The following is a 27,663-nucleotide window of genomic DNA, read 5'->3' on the forward strand; positions in this document are numbered from 1 at the left end:
TCACGAAACATTTGTCGCCCCCGACACGGGCTCGTTAACGCGCCAAAGTCCCGAAATCGTTGTTCAATCAGCTTTGAACCGAGGGGACGACGCTACACGAATGCGTAACGAACTGTGTTCTGCTCGGCTGCGTTGCCTTTGGGAGACCCAATTCCTAATTTGCACTGCTGATTGCCGTCGTGCACGAGAGGAGAATAAAGAGACACCCCAGTCGTTAAATTGCCTTTGGTGGAACATACGCACCTACGCAGAAGACGGTGGCGAATCTCTTAAGAGACCACGGCAGTTACAAGCGTGGTGGTGGGATGGTGGGGTGATTCGCAGTCACAGAGCGTGGCCCGGTCTGGCAGGAGGATGCTGGCAGTAGTGTGAGGGGTGGGGGGCGTGGTGTGGGGGTGGCGCCTCCAGCAGCTTACAGCCTGCTCGGCACAGCACAGCACAGCACAGCACAGCTCGATACGTGCAGCCGCGCTGCGCTCGTCTTTGTCGTCTGGCGTCCGAAGCACTTGCTGCACTACAATCAAGGGCACGCTCTCAACAGATATTCCTTCACGGCGGGCAGTCAATAAAATCTTCGTATCCTAACAGCACCTGATTAATATTTTAAGAATTGATAGTGATTCGAAACGTATTAACCAAATTGGTGTTGATCAAAGCTAGCTTTTCTGGTGATGATACTATACTTCTAATTTCACGAGAATTAAGTTATGGGCGGATTAATCGCTACATCTACACTACTGGCCATTAAAATTGCTACACCACGAAGATGACGTGCTACAGACGCGAAATTTAACCAACAGGAAGAAGATGCTGTGACATGCAAATGATTAGCTTTTCAGAGCATTCACACAAGGTTGGCGCCGGTGGCGACACCTACAACGTGCTGACATGACGAAAGTTTCCAGCCGATTTCTCATACACAAAGAGCAGTTGACCGGCGTTGCCTGGTGAAACGTTGTTGTGATGCCTCGTGTAAGGAGGAAAAATGCGTACCACCACGTTTCCGACTTTGATAAAGGTCGGATTGTAGCCTATCGCGATTGCGGTTTATCGTATCGCGACATTGCTGCTCGCGTTGGTCGTGATCCAATCACTGTTAGCAGAATAAGGAATCGATGGGTTCAGGAGGGTAATACGGAACGCCGTGCTGGATCCCAACGGCCTCGTATCACTAGCAGTCGAGATTACAGGCATCTTATCCGCATGGCTGTAACGGATCGTGCAGCCACGTCTCGATCCCTGAGCCAACAGATGGGGACGTTTGCAAGACAACAACCATCTTCACGAACAGTTCGACGACGTTTGCTGCAGCATGGACTATCAGCTCGGAGACCATGGCTGCGGTTACCCTTGACGCTGCATCACAGACAGGAGCGCTTGCTATGGCGTATTCAATGACGAATCTGGCTGCACGAATGGCAAAACGTCATTTCTTCGGATCAATCCAGGTTCTGTTTACAGCATCATGATGGTCGCATCCGTGTTTGGCGACATCGCGGTGAACGCACATTGGAAGCGTGTATTCGTCGTCGCCATACTGGCGTATCACCCGGTGTGATGGTGTGGGGTGCCATTGGGTACACGTCTCGGTCACCTCTTGTTCGCACTGACGGCACTTTGAACAGTGGACGTTACATTTCAGATGTGTTACGACCCGTGGCTCTACCCTTCATTCGATCCCTGCGAAAGTCTACATTTCAGCAGGATAATACACGACAGCATGTTGCAGGTTCTGTACGGGCCTTTCTGGGTACAGAAAATGTTCGACTGCTGCCCTGGCCAGCACATTCTCCAGATCTCTCACCAATTGAAAACGTCTGGTCAATGGTGGCCGAGCAACTGGCTCGTCACAATACGCCAGTCACTACTCTTGATGAACTGTGGTATCGTGTTGAAGCTGCATGGGCAGCTGTACCTGTACACGTCATCCAAGCTCTATTTGACTCAACGCCCAGGCGTATCAAGGCCATTATTACGGCCAGAGGTGGTTGTTCTGGGTACTGATTTCTCAGGATCTATGTATTCAAATTGCGTGAAAATGTAATCACATGTAAGTTCTAGTATAATATATCTGTTCAACCAATATCCGCTTATCATCTGCATTTCTTCTTGGTGTAGCAATTTTAATGGCCAGTAGTGTATTATGTACTCTGCAAAAGATTGTGAAGCGAATGCCGGAAGGTGTTTTACATTGCACCATGTATTAAGGCATCTTTCAGTACCATTCGAATACTGAGCACAGGAAGATGGTTGATTGAACGCTTCTGCGCACGCTCTAATTGGTGTGATCTTGTCCTCACGATCACTGCCGGAGAGATATGTAGGGCTTGTAGTATACTCAGAGACTCCTCACATAATACTGTTTCCTGAAACTTTGTAAGCAGATTTTCACTGAATAGTAGTCTACAATTATTTGCCACTTCAGGTCTCAATGATGCTCCCTCATTTGTCAAACAAACACGTTACCGTTCATGCTCCCCTTCTTTCTTTATGTTCAGCGTCCCCTGTTAGTCGTATCTAGTATGGGTCCTCTACACCTGAGCATTGCGCTGAGGTGACAAGAGTCGCGGGATATCTCCTAATATCGTGTCGGACCTAATTTTTCCCGGCGCTGTCCATCAGCCCGACGTGGCATTGACTCAACAAGTCGTTGGAAGCCCCTGCAGAAATACTGGGCCAACCAAAAATGCGAAAGTGTTGTCGGAACATGATGATGTGCACGAACTGACCTCTCGATTATGCCCCGTAAATGTTCGATAGGATTCATGTCGGGTGATATCGGTGGTCAGATCATTCGCCCGAATCGTCCAGAATCTTCTTCAAACCAATCGAGAACAACTGTGTCCTGGTGACATGGTGCATTGTCTTCCATAAAAATTCCGTCGTATTTGGGAAGGTGAAGTCTATCAGTGGTTGCAAATGGGTTCCAGGTAGCCGAACCGCATCCATGATCGATTCTGTTGGACCAGAGAATCCAGTCCATTGCATGTAAATACAGCCCACGCCATTATGGAGCCACCACAAGCTTGAAAAGTGACTTGTTGATAACTTGCATCCATGGCTTCGTGGGGTCCGCGCTACGCTTGAAACCTATCATAGCTTTTAGCAACTGAAATCGGAACTCATTTGATCAGGTCACAGTTTTCTAGGTGTCTAAGGTCCAACCGATATGGTCACGAGCCCAGGAGAGGCGCTGCAAGGGTTGTGGTGCTGTCAGCAAAACGACTCGCATCGCATCGTCTGCTACCGTAGCCCATTAACGCTACATATCAACGCACTGTCCTAACTGATACGTTTCTCGTACGTTCACATTGATTTCTGCGGTCATTTCACGCAGTGTTGCTTGCCTGTTAGCACTGACAACTCTTCAGAAACGCCGCTCTATGGGTCGTTAAGAGGAGGCCACCGGCCACTGTGTTGTCTGTGGTGAGAGATATCGCCCGGAATTTCGTATTCTTTGCACGGTTTTGACACTGTGTACCTCAGAATATTGAATTCCCTAACGACTTCGATAACCGAATGTCCCATGCGTCTAGCTCCAGCCACCATTCCACTTTGAAAGGGTGTTAATTGCCATCGTGAGGCCATAATCACATCGGAAACCTTTTTACACGAATCACCTGAGCGCAAATGACAGCTCCGCGAATGCACTGCCCTTTTATATGTTGTGTACGCGATACTATCGCCATCTGTATACACCCATATCGCTATCCCATGACTTTCGTCATCTAAGTGTATTCTGGGATTAGGCGCACGAGTATTTTCTAAGCAATCTCCTTTATAGGCGCGTTCCACTTTCCCACTTACCCTGCCAACGAATCAAAATCTGACATCTGCTTTACCTCTCAGCTGTCTCCTCGTGATCTCTTCATTACATATTTATACACATTTTATTCCAGTTACGGATTATAATTTTTTATACATAGGGTTATTAAGGATACAGGGTACTTTTCCGGCTCAATATTATGTAAAAATCAACACCTATTTCTTTCAGGCATTGTTTATAATGTATTCGTTTTACAGATTTTTTGTTGATATCAGGTAATGCAGCATACTTTCGAAACAAATTAGAAGTATTTTGAATATTTTTGAACCTGCCTAGGGTTATTAGAAAATTGTAAAGAAATTGATGCAATTTTTTTCCCGAAATGCTTCCTCAAATTGAGGTGCCATTTAATCCAATGTTACACATTTGAAGAACACCAAATTTTTACCAGGTATGCATAACATGATGGATGAGGTACTAGACCTACTTAATTCCACCTATTATGTATATTACAAGGATAAAAAATTTCACATCTTACATTTTAATTTTCATAATTTTTTCCTATTAAAAATGTTATTTTTTCTATAATTTAGTTGATTCTGCAATAAAGCTTAGGTCTTCTACATAAGTATGGACTATTGCACATTATAGAAAAAAATTAGAGCAATGCTTTATAAACTTTAGGAAATATTTGTACCTGAATTCAGAAAAATACTACTTGCGGGAAATTGAGAATGAAGGTATGAGTCCAGTTAAACTGTGCCTCAGAACATTCCTGAAGCATACTCTTCATCCTGCAATATTTCTTCATGTTCAAGCTTCCTCTTTGCATTCCTTTTAGTATTTCTTGCTTCTTTGGTAACTTGAAGAGAAAATCTTTCAGCTTCATGCAACCGTTGTCTATCACACGCAGGCAATTGATCTTTTACATTAAAATCACATTTTATGCCTAAATTTCTCAGGACTTCCAACCTTACTATCTCTCCATCATTGAAACATATCACTGCATCAAGTACACCAACTTTTAATGTATTTAGTCCTAAAAACCATTCTTGGGTAATATTTCCCATATGCAACGGTTGAAACTTTCATTTGCATTCTGAGTGCCCCCGTGAAGACATTTACTAAGCACAACAGGGTCACTCAGGTCTCTAAAAATTGGTTTTATTTCATTCATAACAGGCTTAGGAAGAGAATGCTTATGACAGTACATTTGAACAATTTCTTTTGCTTTTAGGTAACCACACCAAGAATCTGCTCCTTCAGGGCAAAGTCCGTGAATAGGGTGGTCATCTGTGGACAACTTATGAAAGTAAGTGGCCCATATACCTTTTCTCATTACTGTAACATTATTCAGAGGTGCAGTTCGTCTAATGCCCAGTCCATAATAACTCTGAAGAAGGTCTATTTCAGTTTCTGTCAATCTGCCTCGGCCAGACAGAGATTTTCCATCAGATAGTAACTTTCCCTTAATTTCTCTTCGTAGCTTCCTCAGTCTAGCACCAATCCTCTTTTGTACATGTCCACAACACTCCAGTTTTGTTACCAAGATATCACCATAAAAATTGAACTCATTAATTTTATTGAAAGCTTTAGAGTCCCCATCGCCTAGGTACTTCGTATATCTAGTGTTATAAACGGGCACCGACCTCTGAAATATTTTTAGAGCTCCATCACACTCCATACCTCCAATGTAACCATCATAATTCTTAGAACACTGATGTTCAATGTGTCCTTCAGTGTTACCATGGCAGGTGTGGCAGTACTTACATAAGCACTCAACATCAACAACTTTTTCATACTCCAGAGAAGTAGCACATACAACACCATTCATGGAACTATGTCTTCAACGTTGCCATGTCCCATCAAGTGCAACAGCAATGTCCCTGATTCCACGAATATTTACAGTTTCTTCTACTGCAAGTTTCATAGATGCTTTAGACATTACCGTAAAGACACTTAAAAGTTTTTTTATGTACTTGCTGAACCTACTGGGTGGAGGAGGAAGGTCCGTCAAACCACAAAACGTTTGAGCAGCCTGTTTTCCTTTTCTTATTGCACGCATTGTATACACTAACTTAAAAAATTCACATCATATGAATTATGCACAATGTTTGAAGTCATTTTCGAGGTAGATTTATTGCAGGGTCTACACAGAGCAACTAATTTTGACGCTAAGCCCTTCCTGCTACTTTGTTGTTCAGTTATTTTCAGTCAGCGTACACCATCACATTATTTACATTTCGCCATTTCCTTTCTCAAAGAAGATAAGATGCCCACATCAACACCAACAAATCCACTACAAACAACGTCATTCTTAACACAAAAATTTGAATCACCAGGAGGTGTGCCACGTGGGAGTTTATTCCCTGAAGAACTGATACATAGGTTATTTTCAACACTGTGGCTTGATTTGTTTGTGAACTGGTTACCACGGCATAGTTCATATTTATTCTACACAAAAGGACATGTATTTCCAAAAATATATGTAGCACTTGTGCAACAAACATTCAGTAACACGTGAACAAAATGCTTCATCGAAACAAAAGTAAATACTAGCAAAGTAATCATTAAGAGACACTAGAAACCTGCACTGTTACGAACATATACAATGCCTCATACGTATAATCGCTGGAAACCGAAAGTTCACAGTTCTTTTCGAAATAATAATGGTTTCTGTAACAGAAATAAAGGGGGCGTGGTGGCATACATACCCGTAACTTTAAAATTTAAATGTATAGGTCATTTTTCATTTGAAACCCTATAATGTATATCAATGTAATCAGGAAAGACTATAGAATTTAATCAAGTCATTAAAAAATTAGATTTTTCCACCATTTATATGTACCCTGTATCCTTAACTACGGTCAGTGGCGATCATATATAGACCTAAGTACACACAGCTTGCTAATCATTTCATATCCCTACAAACAGTTGCGTTCATCTATTTGAATGAGCTGAATGCTTCCAGAATACTACATGTTTGCTTTTACTGAAGTACAAAATTTCACGTTTCTGATTTAAGGCACATTGCCAATCTTTGAACCACTTTTGAGACTTATCAAGATCTGACTGGATATTAATCTGACTTTCTCAGATATGATACAAAATATGTAGAATTCTAGAAGAGCACATGTCGGATGAATTGGATGGCTCTCTCGACCTTATGCAGACAAAAAGTACATTCGTATGGCATGATTGGCTAGGAGTCCCTTTAGAGGGATGTTTAGTCGCCTGTTTACAAGTTCTTTCAATTTGGCGTCACTTCGGTCACCTGAGCTTCCCCTACCCACTCCAGTATTCCTACTGCCGAAAGAGGATTAACAACATCGGAACATGAAGGTCACCAGTCAAACGTCGTTTGTATATTCGGGAGGGGCGAGTGCATGCTGAGAGGACAATCCCAATTGATGCTTACCTTTTCGTCAGATAACGAGGAACGATACCCCTGATGTCTTCTTAAGCGAAGCCACTTTCGATTATTTCTTTTAATCTCGTCCAATCAACGTACACGTCGAGTCCATGACGATTGCACTATCGACGAGTTAATAGAACTGTAGCATACTTCCTTGTGTATAGACTTGGTTTGTTTTGGCAACAATGCCAATCATTTAGTGATACAGGGTGGTTATAATTGTACTTTCACTTCTTGAGAGGACCTCCACGAAATACGACTGGATACAACAATGAAACTTCGTGGAAACATTTGTGGAAGGAAAATAACGAATAAACCATTGAAAGAAAAACATTTTAACTTCCACCTGAAATGTTAAAATTTGTTAACGTTTACGTTCCAGATTACAAACATTGCTCAACGTGACATCCATCTGGATTCACAACATCCTGGAACCACACTAGAGATACCAGTTCACAGTTGTTCGCAGCACTTTTCGAACAGTGGACCATGGAATTTTCAGCTGTCGTGACACAGCTCCTGCATTGCTTGAAGTACATTGCATCCATCATTCTCATCCGTGGTAACAGTAACTGCTTCAACAATTTTCGACGCAATTGGCCGTCGGCCTCTCCCAGGGGCAAAATCGCCAGTTAATTCGAACTTGCGAATCATGTTCCTCAACCCCGGTGCGGAAAGAGGACCTCTCCGTATTCCTTTAATGCGTCGATACTCGCGAAGAACAGAAGCATTTTTGCCGTTTGTTTAACAAAACGGCTTTACGAGTAGGTCCCTGCTCATCTTGTCCAGACCAATGCTGACTGTCTGCAACTGCAATGCACACTGATGATTGTGTTTCAACGTCGCCATACCAGTACCGGCGCCTACCGGAAAGTCGTAGCATTAACACTGCTAACAACGCAAATCTTGCATCACAAATTTCCTATAAAGTTTGGTACCCATACTGTGAATAGTTTTCCATCTACGAGGCTCGAGTAGCGAAAGTTCAATTATAACCACTTTGTAATTATAATTTCGCCGTAATAGCTGGGACTGAAATGCAATTTATAAACATCACTGACAGGCTGAATGTAGAAGAGAGGAATATCTAATGGCGCTACTTCCTCCCTGGTAAAAGGAGGAAGTTGTGTGTTTTATTCAAGGAACAGAAACGAAGAAAAATATAGTGTTATACATATCACTATCTTAGATGGACACTTTACAAGGAAAGTGGAGAAACAGGGTGATCACATTTTTTATTGACTCTCTACTCTGTGTTTCCTGAGTACTACTTCAATTCATAGAATGTTTTTCTTAACAGATACACCTGGAGCGATTTAGGAAACGACGGAAACTTGAATATGGATTTCCGCACAGGGATTTGAAGCGCGCTTCTACCGAGTACGAATGCGGTGTTTTTGTTGCTTCGACGCTTCGCTTACGTTTTGAAACCTCTTTAAGCGAACAGGGATTCAATAAAAGTATTTGAGGGGGTCAGAATTTATCGTTACGCGAACCAAACGTTATTCTCAGCGCACGCGTGTGCTTGACGTTGCCTAAAGAATTGCTGGGGTCAGCTATGTTAAAAATTCAGGCTATGCAAGTGGGCTGAAGAACCAAAAAACGAGTTCTATGGATGACAAGTTGATTCGGTTCTAAGGAGTCTCACATTTAATTACTATTACTTTTCTCTCTTTCTTTTAGAAACATTCGAAGGACACGACTACTCTCTGAAAAAATTATTCACGACTCACAGTTGCTGAATCTCCTCTTTGGTACGGGCAGAAACTACTGCCAAAACGAGGGTCATGAAGACAATGTTAAATAACCATTAAGAATAACGTATTCATTGAGTCTCATATCCGATATTTAAAAAAAACCTAATAGTATGAAATTGAATCTCTGTTTCAACTGTCCAAAATTACATAGCGCACTATTATCTGTTTTGCAGTCTGTAAGGGCAGCTGCTTCTTTTACAGTTGCACGAGATCACAATCCAACTGCACTGAATGCACTGAAGAGATAAACAAACTGGTACACCTGCTTAGTATCGTGTAGGACCCCCGGGAGCACGCAGAAGTGTCGCAACACGACGTGGCATGGACTCGACTAACGTCTGAAGTAGTATTGAAGGGAACTGACATCATGAATCCTGCAGGGCTATCCATAAATCCGTAAGAGTACGAGGGGGTGGAGATTGCTTCTGAGAAGCACGTTCCAAGGCATCCCACATATGCTCAATAATGTTTATGTCTGGGGAGTTTGGTGGCCAGCGGAAGTGTTTAAACTTAGAAGAGTGTTTCTGGAGCCACTCTCTAGCAATTCTGGATATGTGGGGTGTCGCATTGTCCTGCTGGAATTGCCCAAGTCCGTCGGAGTGTACAATGGACATGAATGGATGCAGGTGATCAGACAAGATGCTTACGCACTTGTCACGTGGCAGAGTCGTATCTAGACTTATCAGGGGTCCCATATCACTCCAATTGCGCAGAGCCTTCACCAGCTTGAACAGTCCCTTGCTGACATGCAGGGACCATGGATTCATGAGGTTTTCTCCGACCACTCATCGACAGTCCCATGTCGGTGTTGACGGGGTCAGAAGCGAGGTGCCGGCCGCGGTGGCCGTGCGGTTCTGGGCGCTACAGTCCGGACCCGCGGGACTGCTACGGTCGCAGGTTCGAATCCTGCCTCGGGCATGGGTGTGTGTGATGTCTTTAGGTTAGTTAGGCTTAAGTAGTTCTAAGTTCTAGGGGACTGATGACCTAAGATGTTAAGTCCCATAGTGCTCAGAGCCATTTGAACCAGAAGCGAGGTATATAGCTTCGTGCCGTGCAGTCATCAAGGGTACACAAGTAGGCCTTCGGCTCAGAAATCCCATATCGATGATGTTTTGTTGAATGGTCCGCGCGCTGATACTTGTTGATGGGCTAGCATTGAAATCTGCAGCAATTTGCGGAAGGGTTGCACTTCTGTCATGATGAACGATTCTCTTCAGTCGTCGTCGTTCCCGTTCTTGCAGGATCTTTTTCCGGCCGCAGTAATGTCGGAAATTTCATGTTGTACCGGCCTAGGATATTCACGATACACTCGTGAAATGGTTGTACGAGATATCCCCACTTCATCGCTACCTCGGATGTGGTGTGTCCCATCGCTCGTGCGCCGACTATAACACCACGTTCAAAATTCACTTAAATCTTGATAACCTGCCATTGTATCAGCAGCAACCGATCTTAACAACTCTGACAGACACTTGTTGTCTTATACAGGCGTTGCTGACCGCAGCGCCGTATTTTGCCTTTTACATCTCTCTGTATTCTAATACCCATGCGTACACCAATTTCTTTGGCACTTCAGTGTATGTTAAAGAGGATATCTTCGCACAGCACACGTCAACGCCTGTAATTGTAAAAGTAGAGCGATTAAAATCAGCGTACGTAATAGTAACAGTTCCACCACAAAATTTACAGACCTACTTTCAACTCTGGAGATTTCTTTCTCAATAAATTTCCAGATGAGGGGTAAAGAACTGCTAAAACAAATTTATTTAAAAAGGCTGTTAGAAAGCAGTGTTAAGAAATACATTCTGTAAATTGAAGGAGTGCTTACAAAACAGAGAGTAAAGAGTCAGTAAAAAATGTAACACAATTAAATAATAACAATAACGATAATGAAACATCTATGACTCCACATAAAACTTCCAGATTCAAAAGCGGCCACTCCCAAAACTATGTAGGGTAAAATAATAGCACCTTGTCCTCTTTCTGAGCCGAAGACTTCACTCGTTATAGACGGGTGCAGTATCAGATTTTCAGGTCAGCAAATGGGAAGTTTCAGTACACAAAATGGTCCAGACATCAGCTCACAGAGTGTGTAGCGTTGGGTATAGTGTGTGTGTGTGTGTGTGTGTGTGTGTGTGTGTGTGTGTGTGTGTGTGTGTGTGTGTGTGTGTGTGTGTGTGTGTGTGTGCGCGCGCGTGTGCATGCAGTGTGCGCAGTGACTAGGAGTGAGAAATGAATGGACAGTGTATCACTGGCTTTTTACATTATTAAATAACTTATTTGTAAAACTGTATTGTACCCTAGTCAAAAATCGAGTGAGGAAGCCCTGGTTGTTAACAGATTGGCTTTTATGCGTGAGGGTGGAGGCTCTGACCTACATCTGGGCATGTGATCCTGATTTTGCGTTGTTTCCCTAAATTAATTCAGGCCGGAACGGTTCTTACTACAAGCCGCGGCCAACTGTCTGTTCCGTCCTTGTTATAGTAGACCTGCAAGTATGTAAATGTGAATCAATTTATTTTTGTTCTTCATAAACTGCAACAGCAAGGCATGTCCAGTATCATTGTAAATGAGATCTACGGATGAATAAAACTACTACTACTACTACTACTACTAAAATCTGTGCGCAACTCTGATCGTTCATTGAGTCCAACGTCTGCTATCACAGCGCCGCTTCTCCCGGTCACACCTCCAAGATTTACTCACAATAACAATTTTTGTTAGCTAGTAGCCTTATAAAGAATTTTACGTCTAATTTCAATAGATAAATTTAATATCAAAGAATTTTTTTAAGTTGATGGCTACATATGCACAGCTATGCATAGATTACAAAATTGTCCTGTCTCTATACTGGTAACAAAGCAGTAGTTTTCTAGGGGATATGTGCCTGTCAAATTTAGTAATCAGACATATGGCTAAATTCGTAACACACAGATATATTCTGGCCCTATGATCATCACAAGACAACAACGGAACATCCAAGTAAAAAATAACGCAACTTAAAATTTTGTCTTCTCAAAAATTTTGTTCTGTGTGTAACAAGCAAAGGAGATATGCCCGCAAACATCTTATGTATTTAGTCGCATATTTTTGCATTAAATTTCAGGTGCACAGAATATGCTGCATGCTGATGGGCTTCTCTTGGTATATAGTGTTTTTCAAAACAATCAAACCAGACGTTCAGTAACAGTGTCTAACAGTGCGAGTGAAAGATAAAGCTAAGGAAAACGTCAGTGGCATTTTTGCTCCAACGCCGCGTTTCTTTTCGTAGTATGTGAACAAGTTCAACGTTCGCCGTAGCGTCGAAGGAGCAATATTAAACGTTTCTCCATTATTTTTCACAGTGAAATAACATCCAGTGATCAGTGTACTGCTTTAAGGGTATGAAAGTTCCCGCTTACCTCGTATGAAGCACATCTTGAAAAATCAAGACAGTAGTTGTGAAGATAAACTATTACTTCACCAAATGACTAGTCGCAGCCATCTGTAGATTAATGAGTAGTAAAAACTTGAGGCAGTTTTAGTTCTGTTGGCCGTCAGAGGAATGCCGTCGTCGACTGGACGTTAGTAAAATCCTGCAGATTTTGTAATCATGTTCAGACGACTGTTGCAGCAATATCAACTGCAGTGAGTGCTGTAGCTTGAATGGTAATATTATAAGACGTATGTTATCTTCTGCTTTAAGGGCGGTCGTCAACCCCCGAGAATAGATGAACATCACGCATAGGTTCAGCATTTTGTTCCTGCCATGCCATCCACAGCAATGAAGTCCACTTTATAACGTGAAGGCGCTTCGTTAAAAATGCTCACTATATACACGGCTTTCCAAACCTTTTTTATGGATCATAAAGTGCGAGGATCTGCTGCAGCCTGCTCGCTTCCAGCAGACAGGCATTTTGCTGCCCGGATAAACGTGGCGAGCGGAGCGGACGGGAAAGCCTGGCCTGCTGTGAACATCGCATCGGGCGCAAACGAACTTCAAAGGCCGAGGCCGGGAAAGCCGACACACGGAGCACAGTGGTTTGCGGCCAGGCCCGTCATTCTAAGAGCTGCCGCCCCTCTCGGCTAAAGTGTCGCCGTGGATATTCGGGATAGACGCCGCCTTCACTGGCCCAGTGTAGTTAGTTAGCGCGGAGAAGGCCGTGGCGTATTCGGCTAACGTCGCGTAGGGCTATTTTCAGTCTGTCCACTAGGCAGCGGAAATCTCCCGATGTTGTGTAAACAGGCGCCCATTACATGGGGTACTTGGGCAAGCTTTTGAGCCCCCAAGTGATCACTCCTGCATATACGCCAGTACACTGAAAAACATAAGTGTATCATATTTGAAAATTCGTCCTGTCGATTCACGGTTGGAACGAAGTCCTTATTTCCATAACTTTGTCAGGAAGACCTCTACTGGATTGATGAGAAGAGGACTGGATAACATGCGTAGTTTCTAGTCCGGAAGAGGGAAGAGTTCTCTAAGCAGGTTCTCGCGACATCAATGGCGTGTTTCTTAGTGTGTCTGACAGCCGAGATTGTTCAGTATTTACGTTGTACTGTAAGATGAATGTGTCATTTTGATTTTCGTAAGTTTCCGATGTGCATGTCAGGCAGAGAGCAAGTTATGTTACTGTTAAACAGTCTTTGGTCTCATTGTTGCACAATATTCGCCTCTGCGCAGAATGGGTAATATGATGTATATATTGGAAGAAGAAAAGAATATAAACTTTGAATAATGTTGTTATTTTTGAAGAGAAGAACTTTGAGCTAAAACTGCAGAGCTGAGTAGCTAGCTAGTCGGAACGATTATTATCAGCTAGTTAACTTGCTGAGGTGTGAGAGGAATACTACCCCACTTCCCTGAGTCATGCATTAAGAAAAATTGGAAATCTGTGTTAAGGACTATGGGACCAAACTGCTTAGGTCATCGGTCCCTAGGCTTACGCACAAATTAATCTAACTTAAACTAACTTATCCTAATCACAACACACTCAAACCCATGCCCGAGGGAGGACTCGAACCTCCAACGGAGGGGAGCCGTTCGAACCGTTACAAGACGCCTTAGACCGCACGCATGCATTATTAAGATACCAACTGATTAAGGTTCAAAAATGGTTCAAATGGTTCTGAGCACTATGGGACTTAACAGCTATGGTCATCAGTCCCCTAGAACTTAGAACTACTTAAACCTAACTAACCTAAGGACATCACACAACACCCAGTCATCACGAGGCAGAGAAAATCCCTGACCCCGCCGGGAATGGAGCCTGGGAACCCGGGAACTGATTAAGGTGTCTTGCTTTTATAGAAATTCTCTGATAACATTCTACCCTTTTCAAATCATTGACCAATATTATGTGTGAAGATTACGGGAAATTCTGTCTTTTTGAATACATACTTCATTCCAAAATCGTTTTCTTGGAATGCCATTTCATAGGAATAGCTACTCTCCCATTCCATTGTTTAATGAAGGTTTATCATTACGCATTACCACATTGCACCACATGATATACGACAGTTAAATACTGTCTGGAAATTTTATTTAAGAAGAAAAATCTAGCTTAGCCACTGACTGCTTGCTATTTGCTATTGTGCTTCCGAGAAAACTGCAACAATATTGTTAATTAGGGCCAGACAATTGTTTTACTTCAGTTGCGCAATTTTATCTGAAGACAAATTGTATTCAAACCAGTTATAGTTCAGTCCAAATTGGGTTCTGTTTAACCTAAGGTTAACATACGAGTTTAAGATGGATAATATTTTGTGGGCAGATAGTTCTGGTAACACGTAGATTTTCTTACGGAATGGGAGATAAAGCGGGGCTAAATTTCATACAGAAACATGTAATGGGGAGCTTACACTACTCTTTCGCCAATAAAACAAGTATGTGACCAATTATAACGCCCTTTCTCGGTGCGTTCTATGCTCCCTATTAGCTTGGCTTGACACGGATGATGTACAACTGAGCAGTATTCAAATACCAACTGAAGAAGAGTTTTGCGTTAAAAACCCTTGCAGGTCCCTAGTGCCTTACCAATGAATCGTAGCCTGATTCACCTACAACTGGGCCTGTGAGCTGATCGTAACATTTCATAACACTGCAGAATGTTACTCACTAATATCTGTGTGTCTCTGATTACGACTCATTAATCCTGTGGTCTCAGGGTACCTTTCGTGAAATGCACAATTTTACCTGTCTCTGCGTTAGATTACCGGTCTTTGCACCAGGTATGCCGCTTTTGTGTAGGGATAGCGTCTTTAACGAATAGTCAAAACGTCCCAGCTACTGCTTAAGTTTTGAATAAAAACCAACACCAAGGCCCGCCGAAGATTTCCGGTGTAAGGAACCATCCTCGTTCTGCCAACGTCCTTGTCGAAGAGGCGGAGAAACGGACAGAGGCTCAGCGCACTCTCTTGTCGCTGGTGTGGGAAACTGCCTCTAAGAGGAGGAAGAATCAGCAATGATCAAGAGCTTGAAGATGCAGACGGCAATGGAAACTACTGCATGTGTATTTACAGGATACGAGGCCTGTAATTCAAAAACCCAAATGGGGTCTTGTCTGAAATATTTTGCCAATGGAGAGATCATCATGGCACTTTTTCAATTACAGGCCACATGTCGCGTGGATACAACTTAGGTATTTCTAAGGTAGATGTTTCCACTGTCTTCTGCATCCTCATGCCGATTCTTCCGCCTTTTAAAGGCAGTTTTTCAACTTAGCGGCAAGAGAGTGCCCTGAGCCTCTGTCCGCTTCTCCGCCCTGTTTGACAAGGCCGTTGCCAAACGGGGGATGACTTCTTACACCGGAAGTCTATGGCCCTGATTCTGAGAGTATTAACTAAAAATTTAAGCAGTGGCTAGCCCGGAACCCAGGATTCTTTTTTTTTTATTATTAGTCAAAAGCAGTACCCTACATCACATTGGCATTAACTTGAGGAAGAAATTCGTCAGAGCGTACGTCAGTATTTTTACGGAAGTAAAGCGTGGGCTATGGGAAAACAGTAGAGGAAGAGAATCAAGGCGTTTGATAATGATGATGATGATGATGATGATGATGATGATGATGACGACGACGACGACGATGATGGTTTGTGGGATGCTGTACATCGAAGTCATCAGCTGCCGTACGAGTTCCCAATATTTCTTGTTCCAATATCGTCACTTCCCGAATGATGATGAGGACAATACAAACACCCAGCCCCGGGCGGAAAAAAATCTCCGACCCGGCCTGGGATCGAATCCGGGACCCCGTGATCCAGAGGTAGCAACGCTAGCCACACAAGGCGTTTGAGATTTGGTGGTACAGAAGGATGTTGAAAATTTAGTGGACTAATTGCATAAGAAATGTGGAGGTTCTCCTCAGAGTCGGCGAGGTTAGAAATACGTGGAAAATATTGACAGAAAGAGTGGACAGGATTATAGGAGATGTGTTATGATCTCAGGGACCTGTAGAAGGTAAAAACTGCATAGGAAAACTGAGAGTGGAGTATATCAAATAATAGAGGATGGTGTGTGCAAATGTTACTCTGAAATGGAGAGGTTGGCACAGAAGAGGATGTCGTGGTGGACCACATCAAGCCAGTGAGAGCGCTATACGAAAAGAAAGCTATCTCCAACACCACACGTCTCCTTGCTTCTACAGCTTTCAGTGACCTGTTCTGCATGTAATTTTAGAAGTAAAAAAATACAGGTATTTTCACAAGTGTATTCCGTGGTTGAAATCCGGATTTATAATCAGCAGATTGCTTAAATGGACCTTTCTTAATTTGTAATAATTTATGTTGCGTGAAACTTATCTTCCATCGTGCCGTGTGATATAGTCGTAAATTCAAGATATCAGATTCTTTACACTATCGTGTCATACTCCCCTTGACAATAGGATCATTCGTGCGTTGACCAACTGGGCGAGTTTGTTCGAGTACAGTACCTATTGCGTTACTCGTCATTTTAGGCGTTTTCTACGATTTCTACATGTATCCTTTCCTCTTTCCACTTCATTTACATCATTTTTTCCATACTTGTACAAATTTATAGATTTTCCAGTTCATCTTTTAAATACCTGTTTTCTTTTACAGCGCATGATATTTTCATCTTTATTTGCGTGCATTTGCATTTACTATAAATGGGTCTCCTGTTTCAATGTTACATTCCACGCTAAATCGAAATTCCGACATTTTATTCTCCAGTGTAATATCAAAAGCATGTCCCAATAATATAAAACTGTCATTAACGCGATGGCTGGTTTTAACGACACAGCGCTTCGCTGGTGATTGTCCTATTACGATCCTGTGACCCGAGTGCGGCCTGATACAGAGACCGTTATTGAGGGAGCCATTATTCTGCGTGGCGCGTCAACCAATGGACAGACTTTTCACGTATTCGACTCATCTCTGCAGGATAATAGCCACATAACTGTAATTAGTAAATATCCTATGATCAATTGGAATCAAAACCCTAACCTATTTAATCTGCAGTCTTGACATTTATCGGTGCATGCTTGTGTACGGATAGTACAAGCTCATTCTTATTTCCGTGAGCTAGAAATCTTTGGCTTATCTTACTTTCTGTCGATTATTCTGCTCAAGGGCCCGCAAGAATGCAGCGGGCGCCTTCGTCGCAGAGTGCTCGGCGCGTCAGCAACATGGCGGACTCGGCTTCGATCTTTGGTAGCAGCAAGGAATTCGCTATGGTCATGCGATTGAAACAAGGTCCTGTGTTGACAAGTGGGAAACTACTCGAGGACCCTAATTTCTAAAGTCAACATTAACGACGGGAAAAGCGCTTTGCTGAGCACATGCTGCACTAAAGCACCTGGCAACTGACAATCTTACGCACAGAATGAAACAGCGGCCGTCAGAGCATGTCTTATATTAGGTACAGGGGAAAATCAAACAGGCAGCAAGTGCTCATTCTAAAAATGTTAACAAGTTAATACTTCTTTATTTATATTACTTCGCTGAACGATGGTGTAATTTCCTATTCAAGCTGTCTACGAAGCTTTGTTCCTGCCACGTTTTACTTTTATTAACTTAAATCTTTCTCCGTGAAAATATTGGGTTAGTGCGTAAGTTCGTAGCGTTTTTCCATAAGCTTAATAAACACAAGAGTTACTTAAAACAGAGACTTTAGTCATCAATAATACACTGTCGTTCTCTATTTACAACAGTCACCCAAAGCTTGGGAAACTTTTCGATTCCTTGACTGTAGAAATCACATGGTTTTGAGGCGAAGAACTCATCGAGACATGTTCGGAGCGCATTTTCTTCCGGAAAGGATGTTCCTTGAATGTTGTTCGATAGAGAGCGGTAAAGGCGAAAGCCTCGGGGCGCAAGATAGATGAATAAAGCCGTCGGCTCAGGGACGGTTCTTTTAAACGTCTACGTTGAGCGTGTGGAGTTCTACGTGCTGCTAAACACTCATAAAAGATGCGACTTGGGCGTATGGTACGTGTGCCCCAACGTGGCACACTCGATAGCAATGCGCTCCAGCGGCAATTGTCGACTATATCTGGTTCGTAACCAGATTTTTTACGAAATTGACGGGCGTAAAATTCCTACGTTAGCTGTATTGAAACACACGTTTCCTCCTTTGTCCATACGCTAGTCATGTTGTTCTGGCTGCAGACTACATAAATAGAAACTTCAATATCCATGGACATGTTTCAAGGCATGCTGCCTCTACAGTCCATAACTGCGAAGGTGTTGCCGAAGCAGGATGATGTGCACGAACTGACCTCTCTATTATGTCCCATAAATATTCGATGGGTGGCCAAATCATTCGCTCGAATTTTCCAGAATGTTCTTCAAATCAGTCGCCAACAGTTGTGGCGCTGTGGCATGCCACATTGTCATTCACAAAAATTCCATCGCTTTTGGGAACATGGAATCCATGAATGGCTGAAAAAGGTCTCCAAGTAGCCGAACGTAGACGTTCCCAGTCAATGATCGGTTCAGTTGGACCAGAGAACTTCGTCACTTCTATATAAACACAGCCCACACCATTATGGAGCCACCAGAAGCTTGAAGAGTGTCTTGTTGACAACTTGGGTCCATGGTTTCGTGGTGTCTGAGAATCCTACCATCAGCTCTTACGGTCAGAAATCGGGACTCATCTGACCAGGCGACGGTTCTCCAGTCGCTTAGGGTCCAATCGATATGGTGACGAGCCCAGAAGAGGCGCTGCAGGCGATGTCGTGCTGCTAGCAAAGGCACTCGCATCAGTCGTCCGCTGCCATAGCCCATTATGCCAAATTTCGTCGCATTGACCTAACGGATACGTTCGTCATACGGCCCACACTGATTTCTACTGTCTGCTACCACTGATAATTCTACGTAATCGCTGCTGCTCTAGGTCACTAAGTGAAGACCGTCGGCCACTGAGTTGTTAGTGGTGAGAGATAATGCCAGGAGCTCTTGACACTGTGGGTCTAGGAATACTGAATTCTCTAACGATTTCCGAAATAGGACGTCCCATGCGTCTAGCTCCAACCACCAGTGTGTTAATTCTCTTCATGCTGTGATGATCACGTCGCAAACCTTTTCACACGAATCACAGCTCCTTCCAATGCACCGCCCTTTTACATCTTGTATACGTGATACTAAGCAGGCTAACAGGGATGGCTAGAGGACAAATGTAAGGATGTAGAGGCTTATCTCACTAGGGGTAAGATAGATACTGCCTACAGGAAAATTAAAGAGACCTTTGGAGATAAGAGAACCACTTGTATGAACATCAAGAGCTCAGATGGAAACCCAGTTCTAAGCAAAGAAGGGAAGGCAGAAAGGTGGAAGGAGTATATAGAGGGTTTATACAAGGGCAATGTACTTGAGGACAATATTATGGAAATGGAAGAGGATGTAGATGAAGATGAAATGGGAGATACGATACTGCGTGAAGAGATTGACAGAGCACTGAAAGACCTGAGTCGAAACAAGGCCCCGGAGTAGACAACATTCCATTGGAACTACTGACGGCCTTGGGAGAGCCAGTCCTGACAAAACTCTACCATCTGGTGAGCAAGATGTATGAGACAGGCGAAATACCCTCAGACTTCAAGAAGAATATAATAATTCCAATCCCAAAGAAAGCAGGTGTTGACAGATGTGAGAATTACCGAACAATCAGTTTAATAAGCCACAGCTGCAAAATACTAACACGAATTCTTTACAGACGAATGGAAAAACTAGTAGAAGCCGACCTCGGGGAAGATCAGTTTGGATTCCGTAGAAATGTTGGAACACGTGAGGCAATACTGACCTTACGACTTATCTTAGAAGAAAGATTAAGGAAAGGCAAACCTACGTTTCTAGCATTTGTAGACTTAGAGAAAGCTTTTGACAAAGTTGACTGGCATACTCTCTTTCCAATTCTGAAGGTGGCTGGGGTGAAATACAGGGAGCGAAAGGCTATTTACAATTTGTACAGAAACCAGATGGCAGTTATAAGAGTCGAGGGGCATGAAAGGGAAGCAGTGGTTGGGAAGGGAGTAAGACAGGGTTGTAGCCTCTCCCCGATGTTATTCAATCTGTATATTGAGCAAGCAGTAAAGGAAACAAAAGAAAAATTCGGAGTAGGTATTAAAATCCATGGAGAAGAAATAAAAACTTTGAGGTTCGCCGATGACATTGTAATCCTGTCAGAGACAGCAAAGGGCTTGGAAGAGCAGTTGAACGGAATGGATGGTGTCTTGAAGGGAGGATATAAGATGAACATCAACAAAAGCAAAACGAGGATAATGGAATGTAGTCAAATTAAATCGGGTGATGCTGAGGGAATTAGATTAGGAAATGAGACACTCAAAGTAGTAAAGGAGTTTTGCTATTTGGAGAGCAAAATAACTGATGATGGTCGAAGTAGAGAGGATATAAAATGTAGACTGGCAATGGGAAGGAAAGCGTTTCTGAAGAAGAGAAATTTGTTAACATCGAGTATAGATTTAAGTGTCAGGAAGTCATTTCTGAAAGTATTTGTATGGAGTGTAGCCACGTATGGAAGTGAAACATGGACGGTAAATAGTTTGGACAAGAAGAGAATAGAAGTTTTTGAAATGTGGTGCTACAGAAGAATGCTGAAGATTAGATGGGTAGATCACATAACTAATGAGGAGGTACTGAATAGGATTGGGGAGAAGAGGAGTTTGTGGCACAACTTAACCAGAAGAAGGGATCGGTTGGTAGGACAAGTTCTGAGGCATCAAGGGGTCACCAATTTAGTATTGGAGGTCAGCGTGGAGGGTAAAAATCGTAGAGGGAGACCAAGACATGAATACACTAAGCAGATTCAGAAGGATGTAGGTTGCAGTAGGTACTGGGAGATGAAGAAGCTTGCACAGGATAGAGTAGCATGGAGAGCTGCATCAAACCAGCCTCAGGACTGAAGACCACAACAACAACAATACGTGATACTATCGCCATCTGTACATGTGCATATCACTATTCCGTGAGTTTTCTCACCTCAGTGTATTATCTGACAGGGCTGCTGATACTACGAGGTTCATTTAATAAATACTACATATGAGTTTTATTTATTTCGACTTTTGACATTATGTGTCTACAATCCTTCAACATGGTGTCTCTGATTTTGAATGACCGTGGCCCAACGATGGGGAAGTTCTACAACTCCATCTAACCCGCCTCCTTTCTCTGGCTAACGTAAAGAGAGGGTAACGGCGACAAAAGTTCTTCCAGAAATTAATATATATATGTCCTCGAATGAGTGATTGCAACGTTGAAAATACATCAAAGTGTGGCGCACTCAAGTCAGCACTGTAAGGTGCATGACGTAACACTTCCAAACCCCACTCGCGCAGGTTCCCAATTAACGACGCCGATGATATGCGGGCGAGCGTTGTCGAGGAAAATTAGCGTCCAAACTCAACCAACTCAGGTCGGGTTCTGTGAATTTGTTAAGTTGTTGCACGAGTTCACGATAATACACTCATGTGACATTTTGTCCACTTGGAACTCCCTCCTACTAATCGTAAGCGAAGATCATCATTTCTCTGATCTTAGATTGAGTTCGACGATATTTCTTTTTTTCATTTTTACGTGTTCTTTGTCGTGGTGAAGACTGACCTCGGTTAGTTCGACGGTTATTTCAACTCTGGCTTCAGTTCTCCATAACGAAAATTCTATGCAAAAAAAGAAAAACCTTTAACCTACGCCAAACCTACTTTCAGCGATGGTACGGTGTCCGGGTGTTTCGCACTTTTGTTCAGCACTCAAGCAGTGTCGGACACATTGGAGAAAAATAATTCTGTTGTTTAATTTATTTGGCAGAAAACGGAATACTTATGTCGATGGTAGCTATGCAGTTCCAGAAATTTCCAAACCTGTCATACTTACTTCATCTGTTGATGTTTTCAGCCGTCGGTTGTTTATGGTGAGAGAACCTTTACGAAATCGATTAGCTGAGGACCACTCTTAACTCGCTACGAAATTTATTTAAAGCTATGCGGTTTTCGGTTAGGTTTTTAACACACAACGCTTCCATCTTAAGGTACGATATTTGATCTTTTTCAGTCACAGTAGCTAAAATCAATGCGGACGCCATTTCTAACTTCTATTATAACAAAACTTATTCCTTTGACTACCATCGGGACGTACGTGTTCCGCAATAGGTTAGTAATCAGTGGGAATTCGCTGCATGGTAATGCTACATATCATTGCAGAAATCTTATAATTACCGACGCCGCCTATAGGTTGTGCTAATCAAGTTTCATGATCATCCTTCTACTCCATATTGTCGCGTCGTTTTAGTTTGAGCCTGTAGGTAGGCAACCCAATGAATAGATTTGCAAAGCAGGCTACCACCTTGCTTTGCCAGATAAATCGTGTCAACGGAGTTCGCGCACGTGCTGTCTGCTCCCTTAGCTGCCTGCTCAGTGCGTCTGACAGCCACGCAGCGGGCCCGGGACTGGGTGTTGTGTTGTTCTCGCCATCATTTCATAATCATAGACACACAAGTTGCCCTGTGTGGCGTCAACTGAAAAGACTTGGAACTCCGTGGCCGTAGTTCCCCAGGTGGGGACTTCCAGCCATCAATGCCATAAGATCATTCAAACGCGTACCGACGTTTGCCAGTCACAAATGAAGCCCATATTGTGCATTTCTGATATGAGTTACAAACGTGGCGAGACGCTCTATCCACTCACTTATGTATGTTTTCTGTATGTCTTGGAGCTTTTGCGCAATCGACTTGCAAAACTCCAGAGGTATGTATGAAAAACTCGGTCTGTCCCACATGTCTTCGCACTGGAAAACTAAATTGCGGGAAACATTTTTTTCTCGTACTAAGAAGGCTTTTACAATCGGAATGTTAGCTGGTGTGAATCAACCGGGTTGCCTGCTCGTTGGACCATGGAACTTTTCCATTCGTAACATTTCGCCCGGAGCAGCGCTGGACTTCAGACGTGCCGCTTCTTCCGATGAGTCTTGCAGACAGAGAACACTGAGAATCGGCAAGACTCAGCGAAAGAAGCAGCACCTATGAAGATGTTCAGCCCAGCTTTGGATGAAACATTAGGAACAGAAAAGTTTCGCGGACCACGACCTGGGAAAACTGACCAGCAGCTATTTTTTTATATTGTTACTTCTAACTACGACAGTAATGAAAAGAACTGTATATTACTGTGTATCACTCTGAAAAAAGGTAGACGAAAGGTTAATACGATACCGAAAAAAAATTTGTGTTCTGTCGCAGGGCTTGACCTATACCAACACACACAACAATACCGAAACGTCCTTCATTACGCAGTGTTGCGAGTTCAAGCACTTTTTATGAAATGACCTTCGTATGCAACAGGCTGCCTACGTTAGCGATCACATCATGCAACCTCAAGGTGTCACCCAGTGTCATATTCCTTTCCGTTCAATATCAACCTTCCAGTGTGACGTACAGGGCCCAGTCAATCAATAATTCTTTCACGCCATCAGATATCTGAGAAGATGTTTCGTCCGATTTGAAAATGTACAACTCACGGCAAGGAAAAGAAAGTGTCTTTGCGAGAACTTACCCTCGAAGACTTCATTGTTGTCGCTGGAGGACTCCGTGATTACCACTAACGGCTCGTGCACCGTTGCCATCACCGCGAGCAGTTCGTTCGCACCCTTGTAGCACTTGCCCAGAAAATACTTGATCGGCCGCGCGGGCTGTTAAGGCCGGCGAGATAACGGAGGCGAGGAAGAGGACGTCCGCCGGCAGCGATGCTGCGATAGGCCGCCGGTGGGCAGCGCCGCGGGGCCGGCTAATGGCGGTGTTTTCCGGACAGCGCAGCCGGCTGCGGCGGAAAGCAGGCCGGGCCGCCTCGCCGCCTCTCGTGTTACTCAATTAGCCCGCGCAGGCGAAGGCGACACGTCGCGGAGTGGCGTGGCGTACTGGCACAGCCACGGAATGCCACCTGTACGTGTTGCCCCATCCACACGAAGCGTCAAAACTGAGCCTATTCCACCAAGCATACTGGCGGCTTAACAGTCCCGAATGTTTACTCTTTCAGCTGCATTATGTCACTAGCAAAGCTGTGCACTCCACTCTTCAACGGAAAGGAAACAGTGGATAGGTAAATAGACCAGACTGCAGGACTTCACGGAGGAGGGAGGACCAGTCCGATGACGAGACAGAAGTAGGAAAATGCAGAGGATCCAATACAGTCTAACAGAGCTTTCGAAGACCTGAACTAGAGGAATAAGAAAGCTGGAGGTTTAATGTTCTGTCAGGCAACAACGGGGTAATTACACTCAAGCTTATACATTAAGGATAATTGCAGAATGTGGTGCCACACAGCGTAGCACTACACAAAACTGGCGCTTATAGCATAGGCACATAGAAAACACGCACGGCACAGATCTGTAAGTCCACGGTATTGGTGACAAGTTGAGAAAACTGTTCCGAAACACATGTGTTACAAAACGCCACTGTTTCCTGCGCATGTACCCGGACATCAGTATGGGATATGATCACCATGCACACGTACACAGGCCGCAAAACGGGTTGGCATACTCTAGATCAGGTGGTCGAGCAGCTACTGGGGTATAGCCTCCCATTCCTGCACCAGTGCCTGTCGGAGCTTCTGAAGTGTCGTAGGGGTTTGAAGACGTGCAGCGATACGTCAAACGAGAGCATCCCAGACGTGCTCGATGGGGTTTAGGTCTGGAGAACAGGCAGGCCACTATATTCGCCTGATATCTTCTGTTTCAAGGTACTCCTTCACGATGGCAGCTCGGTGGGGCCGTGCGTTATCATCCATCAGGAGGAAGGCAGGACCCACTGCATCCATGAAAAAGCGGACTGACCTGTTACAGTTCCTCTGCCAAAAATATGCAGGGGTATCGTGCACCAATCATAATCCCACCCAACACCAGGTCACCGGGCGAATAAACCGTGTCTGTTCAGTCGTCTGGAGACTGTGTGTCTGGAGGACAACTGTTCCAGTGGCTGCGATAAGGTCCCGAGCAAGGCTACCTGCCGTACTCCGTGGCCGTCTGCGGGCACGATGGTGAGATATCGGTCTTCTTGTGGTGTTGTACACTGTGGACGTCCCGTACTGTAGCGTCTGGACACGTTTCCTGTCTGCTGGAATCGTTGCCATAATCTTGATGTCACACTTTGCACACGGAGGGCCTGTGCTATGACCTGCTGTGTTTGACCAGCCTCCAGTCGCCCTAGTATTTTACCCCTCATAACGTCATCAATATGTGTTCTTTGAGCCATTTCCAACACACAGTTGAAAACGTCTGCACACTTACTCGCTGCAGCGTACTCTGACATGCACCAACACACCTCTGCGTATCTGGACTGCTGCCAGCGCCACCGTGCGACGACCGCAGGTCAAATATGCACCGCATGGTCATACCCCGGGGTGATTTAAACCCGCAAACCGCCCACGAGAGCGTTGTTTCACCATGTATCAGCATTATCCTTAATTTATGAGCATGAGAGTAGAAACGGAGCGCAAGCTCCGATTGTTTCAAGCTTGGGGGAGGGGGGGGAGGAGAGGGGAGGGGCGGAGGGGGGGGGGGGAGGGGGCGAGGGGCGGAAATCGGCTGTGCCCTTTCAAAGGAGCTATCCTGGCATTTGACGGGGCGATTTAGAGAAACCACGCAAAACCTAAACCTTGGTGACCGGACGCTGATTTGAAGCGTCGTCCTCCCGAATGCGAGCCCATTGTGCTAACCAGTGCGCTCCGCGTTGAATTCAAATAAGGCGGGAACCATAGCTAACGTTTCTTCGGAATTTCTGAAATCATTGGGGCAGTGGCATTCAAACGACTATTCAAGCTGGTTTGCAGAATCAACGAGACTGGAGACATACCGTCAGAGTTTCAGAAAGATATAATCCATCAAATTCTGAGACAGCAACTGCAGATAAGTATAGAAACTATCGGACAATCACCTTAGCAGCTCATGTATCAAAGTTGCGGACAAGAATAACATATAGAAGAGTGGAAAATAAAATTCGGCATCTGTTAGATGATGAACATTTTGGCTCGAAGAAAGGTTCAAATGGTTCAAATGGCTCTGAGCACTACGGGACTTAACATCTGAGGTCATCAGTCCCATAGAACTACTTAAACTTAACTAGCCTAAGGACATCACACACAGCCATGCCCGAGGCAGGATTCGAACCTGCAACCGCAGTGGTCGCGCGGTTCCAGAGATAAGCACCTAGAACCACTCGGCCACAGCGGCCGGCTCTAGGAAATGTAAAGGCACAACAGAGGCAGTTCTGACGACGTGCTTGATAACAGAAGCAAGACTTAAAGGAATTCAAGCAAACTCATAGCATTTGTCAACCCGGAAAAAGCGTACGGTAATGTACAATAGTGCAAGATGGTCGCAGTTCTGAAAATAGATATAACTCATAGGGAAAGTTAGGTCTGTTACAAATGATTCACTTGTTTTTAAAGCTCTGTAATTTCCGAAGCATTGCCAGCCAGAGTGGCCGAGCGGTTCTAGGCGCTTCACTCTGGAACGGCGCGACCGCTACGGTCGCAGGTTCGAATCCTGCCTCCGGCATGGATGTGTGTGATGTCCTTAGGTTAGTTAGGTTTAAGTAGTTCTAAGTTCTAGGGGACTGATGACCTCAGTGCTCAGAGCCATTTGAACCATTTTTTTCCAAAGCATTGCGCGTACAAATTTGATTGATACATGAATAGAACCGTAAACTCAGCGAGTTTGCATTTTGCACTCTACAAATGTTTTATTTGCGCTCCGGTTGTCACACGACGTACATCCAAGCAGCAGTCAAGTTCGTTCCATAGCTAATGCGGCAACGTCCTGTCAACGGTCATCACAGCAGCACTGGTGCGTTCTTTGAGCTGTTCCAGTGTTCTTGCCACTAAACACGGTCCTTAAAGGAAAAAGACATAAGGCTATAGGTCAGACGACCTGCCGCGCTTAGTGAACAACGCCACGCCCAATCCAGCAATGCGGAATTTCGTCGTTTAGGTAGCAACGAACATCGACGCTCCAATGAAGGGGTGCTCCGTTTTGTTGGAAGAGGAAATTGTCGGAAACAGCTGTCAGTGGTGAAAATAGCTCAACTCTATCACATGAAGGTACGAGAATCTCGTCACAGTCTTCAGACACACAAAAACTCTTTCCTTGCTTTGTCACCATTTTGTCAAGGCACTGCAATCGTAACGCCAAATGATGGGCTCTAGGCAAACTCGGTGATTTTAGGACTCTCTTCATGCACCAGTAATATTTGTAGGTATAATACTTTGGAAAATACAGAGCTTTGAAAA

The 27,663-nt window shown here is 44.0% G+C and overlaps 1 protein-coding gene across 2 annotated transcripts in view; it reads right to left on the minus strand.

The window, feature by feature from the left end:
- Nucleotides 1-24,103, minus strand: part of LOC126457912 (bcl-2-related ovarian killer protein-like) — a 178,469-nt gene extending 154,366 nt beyond the window's left edge. The window contains exon 1 of one of the 2 annotated variants that reach the window (XM_050094597.1): nucleotides 23,935-24,103. In XM_050094597.1, the coding sequence (XP_049950554.1) occupies nucleotides 23,935-24,004 (70 nt within the window). In that variant the 5' untranslated portion in view covers nucleotides 24,005-24,103. The remainder of the gene's footprint in view (nucleotides 1-23,934) is intronic. The other variant, XM_050094598.1, reaches the window with a different exon arrangement.
- Nucleotides 24,104-27,663: the final 3,560 nt, after the last annotated feature.

This window comes from Schistocerca serialis, chromosome 2 (assembly GCF_023864345.2).
Source record: "Schistocerca serialis cubense isolate TAMUIC-IGC-003099 chromosome 2, iqSchSeri2.2, whole genome shotgun sequence".
Taxonomy (NCBI): Eukaryota; Metazoa; Arthropoda; class Insecta; order Orthoptera; family Acrididae; genus Schistocerca; species Schistocerca serialis.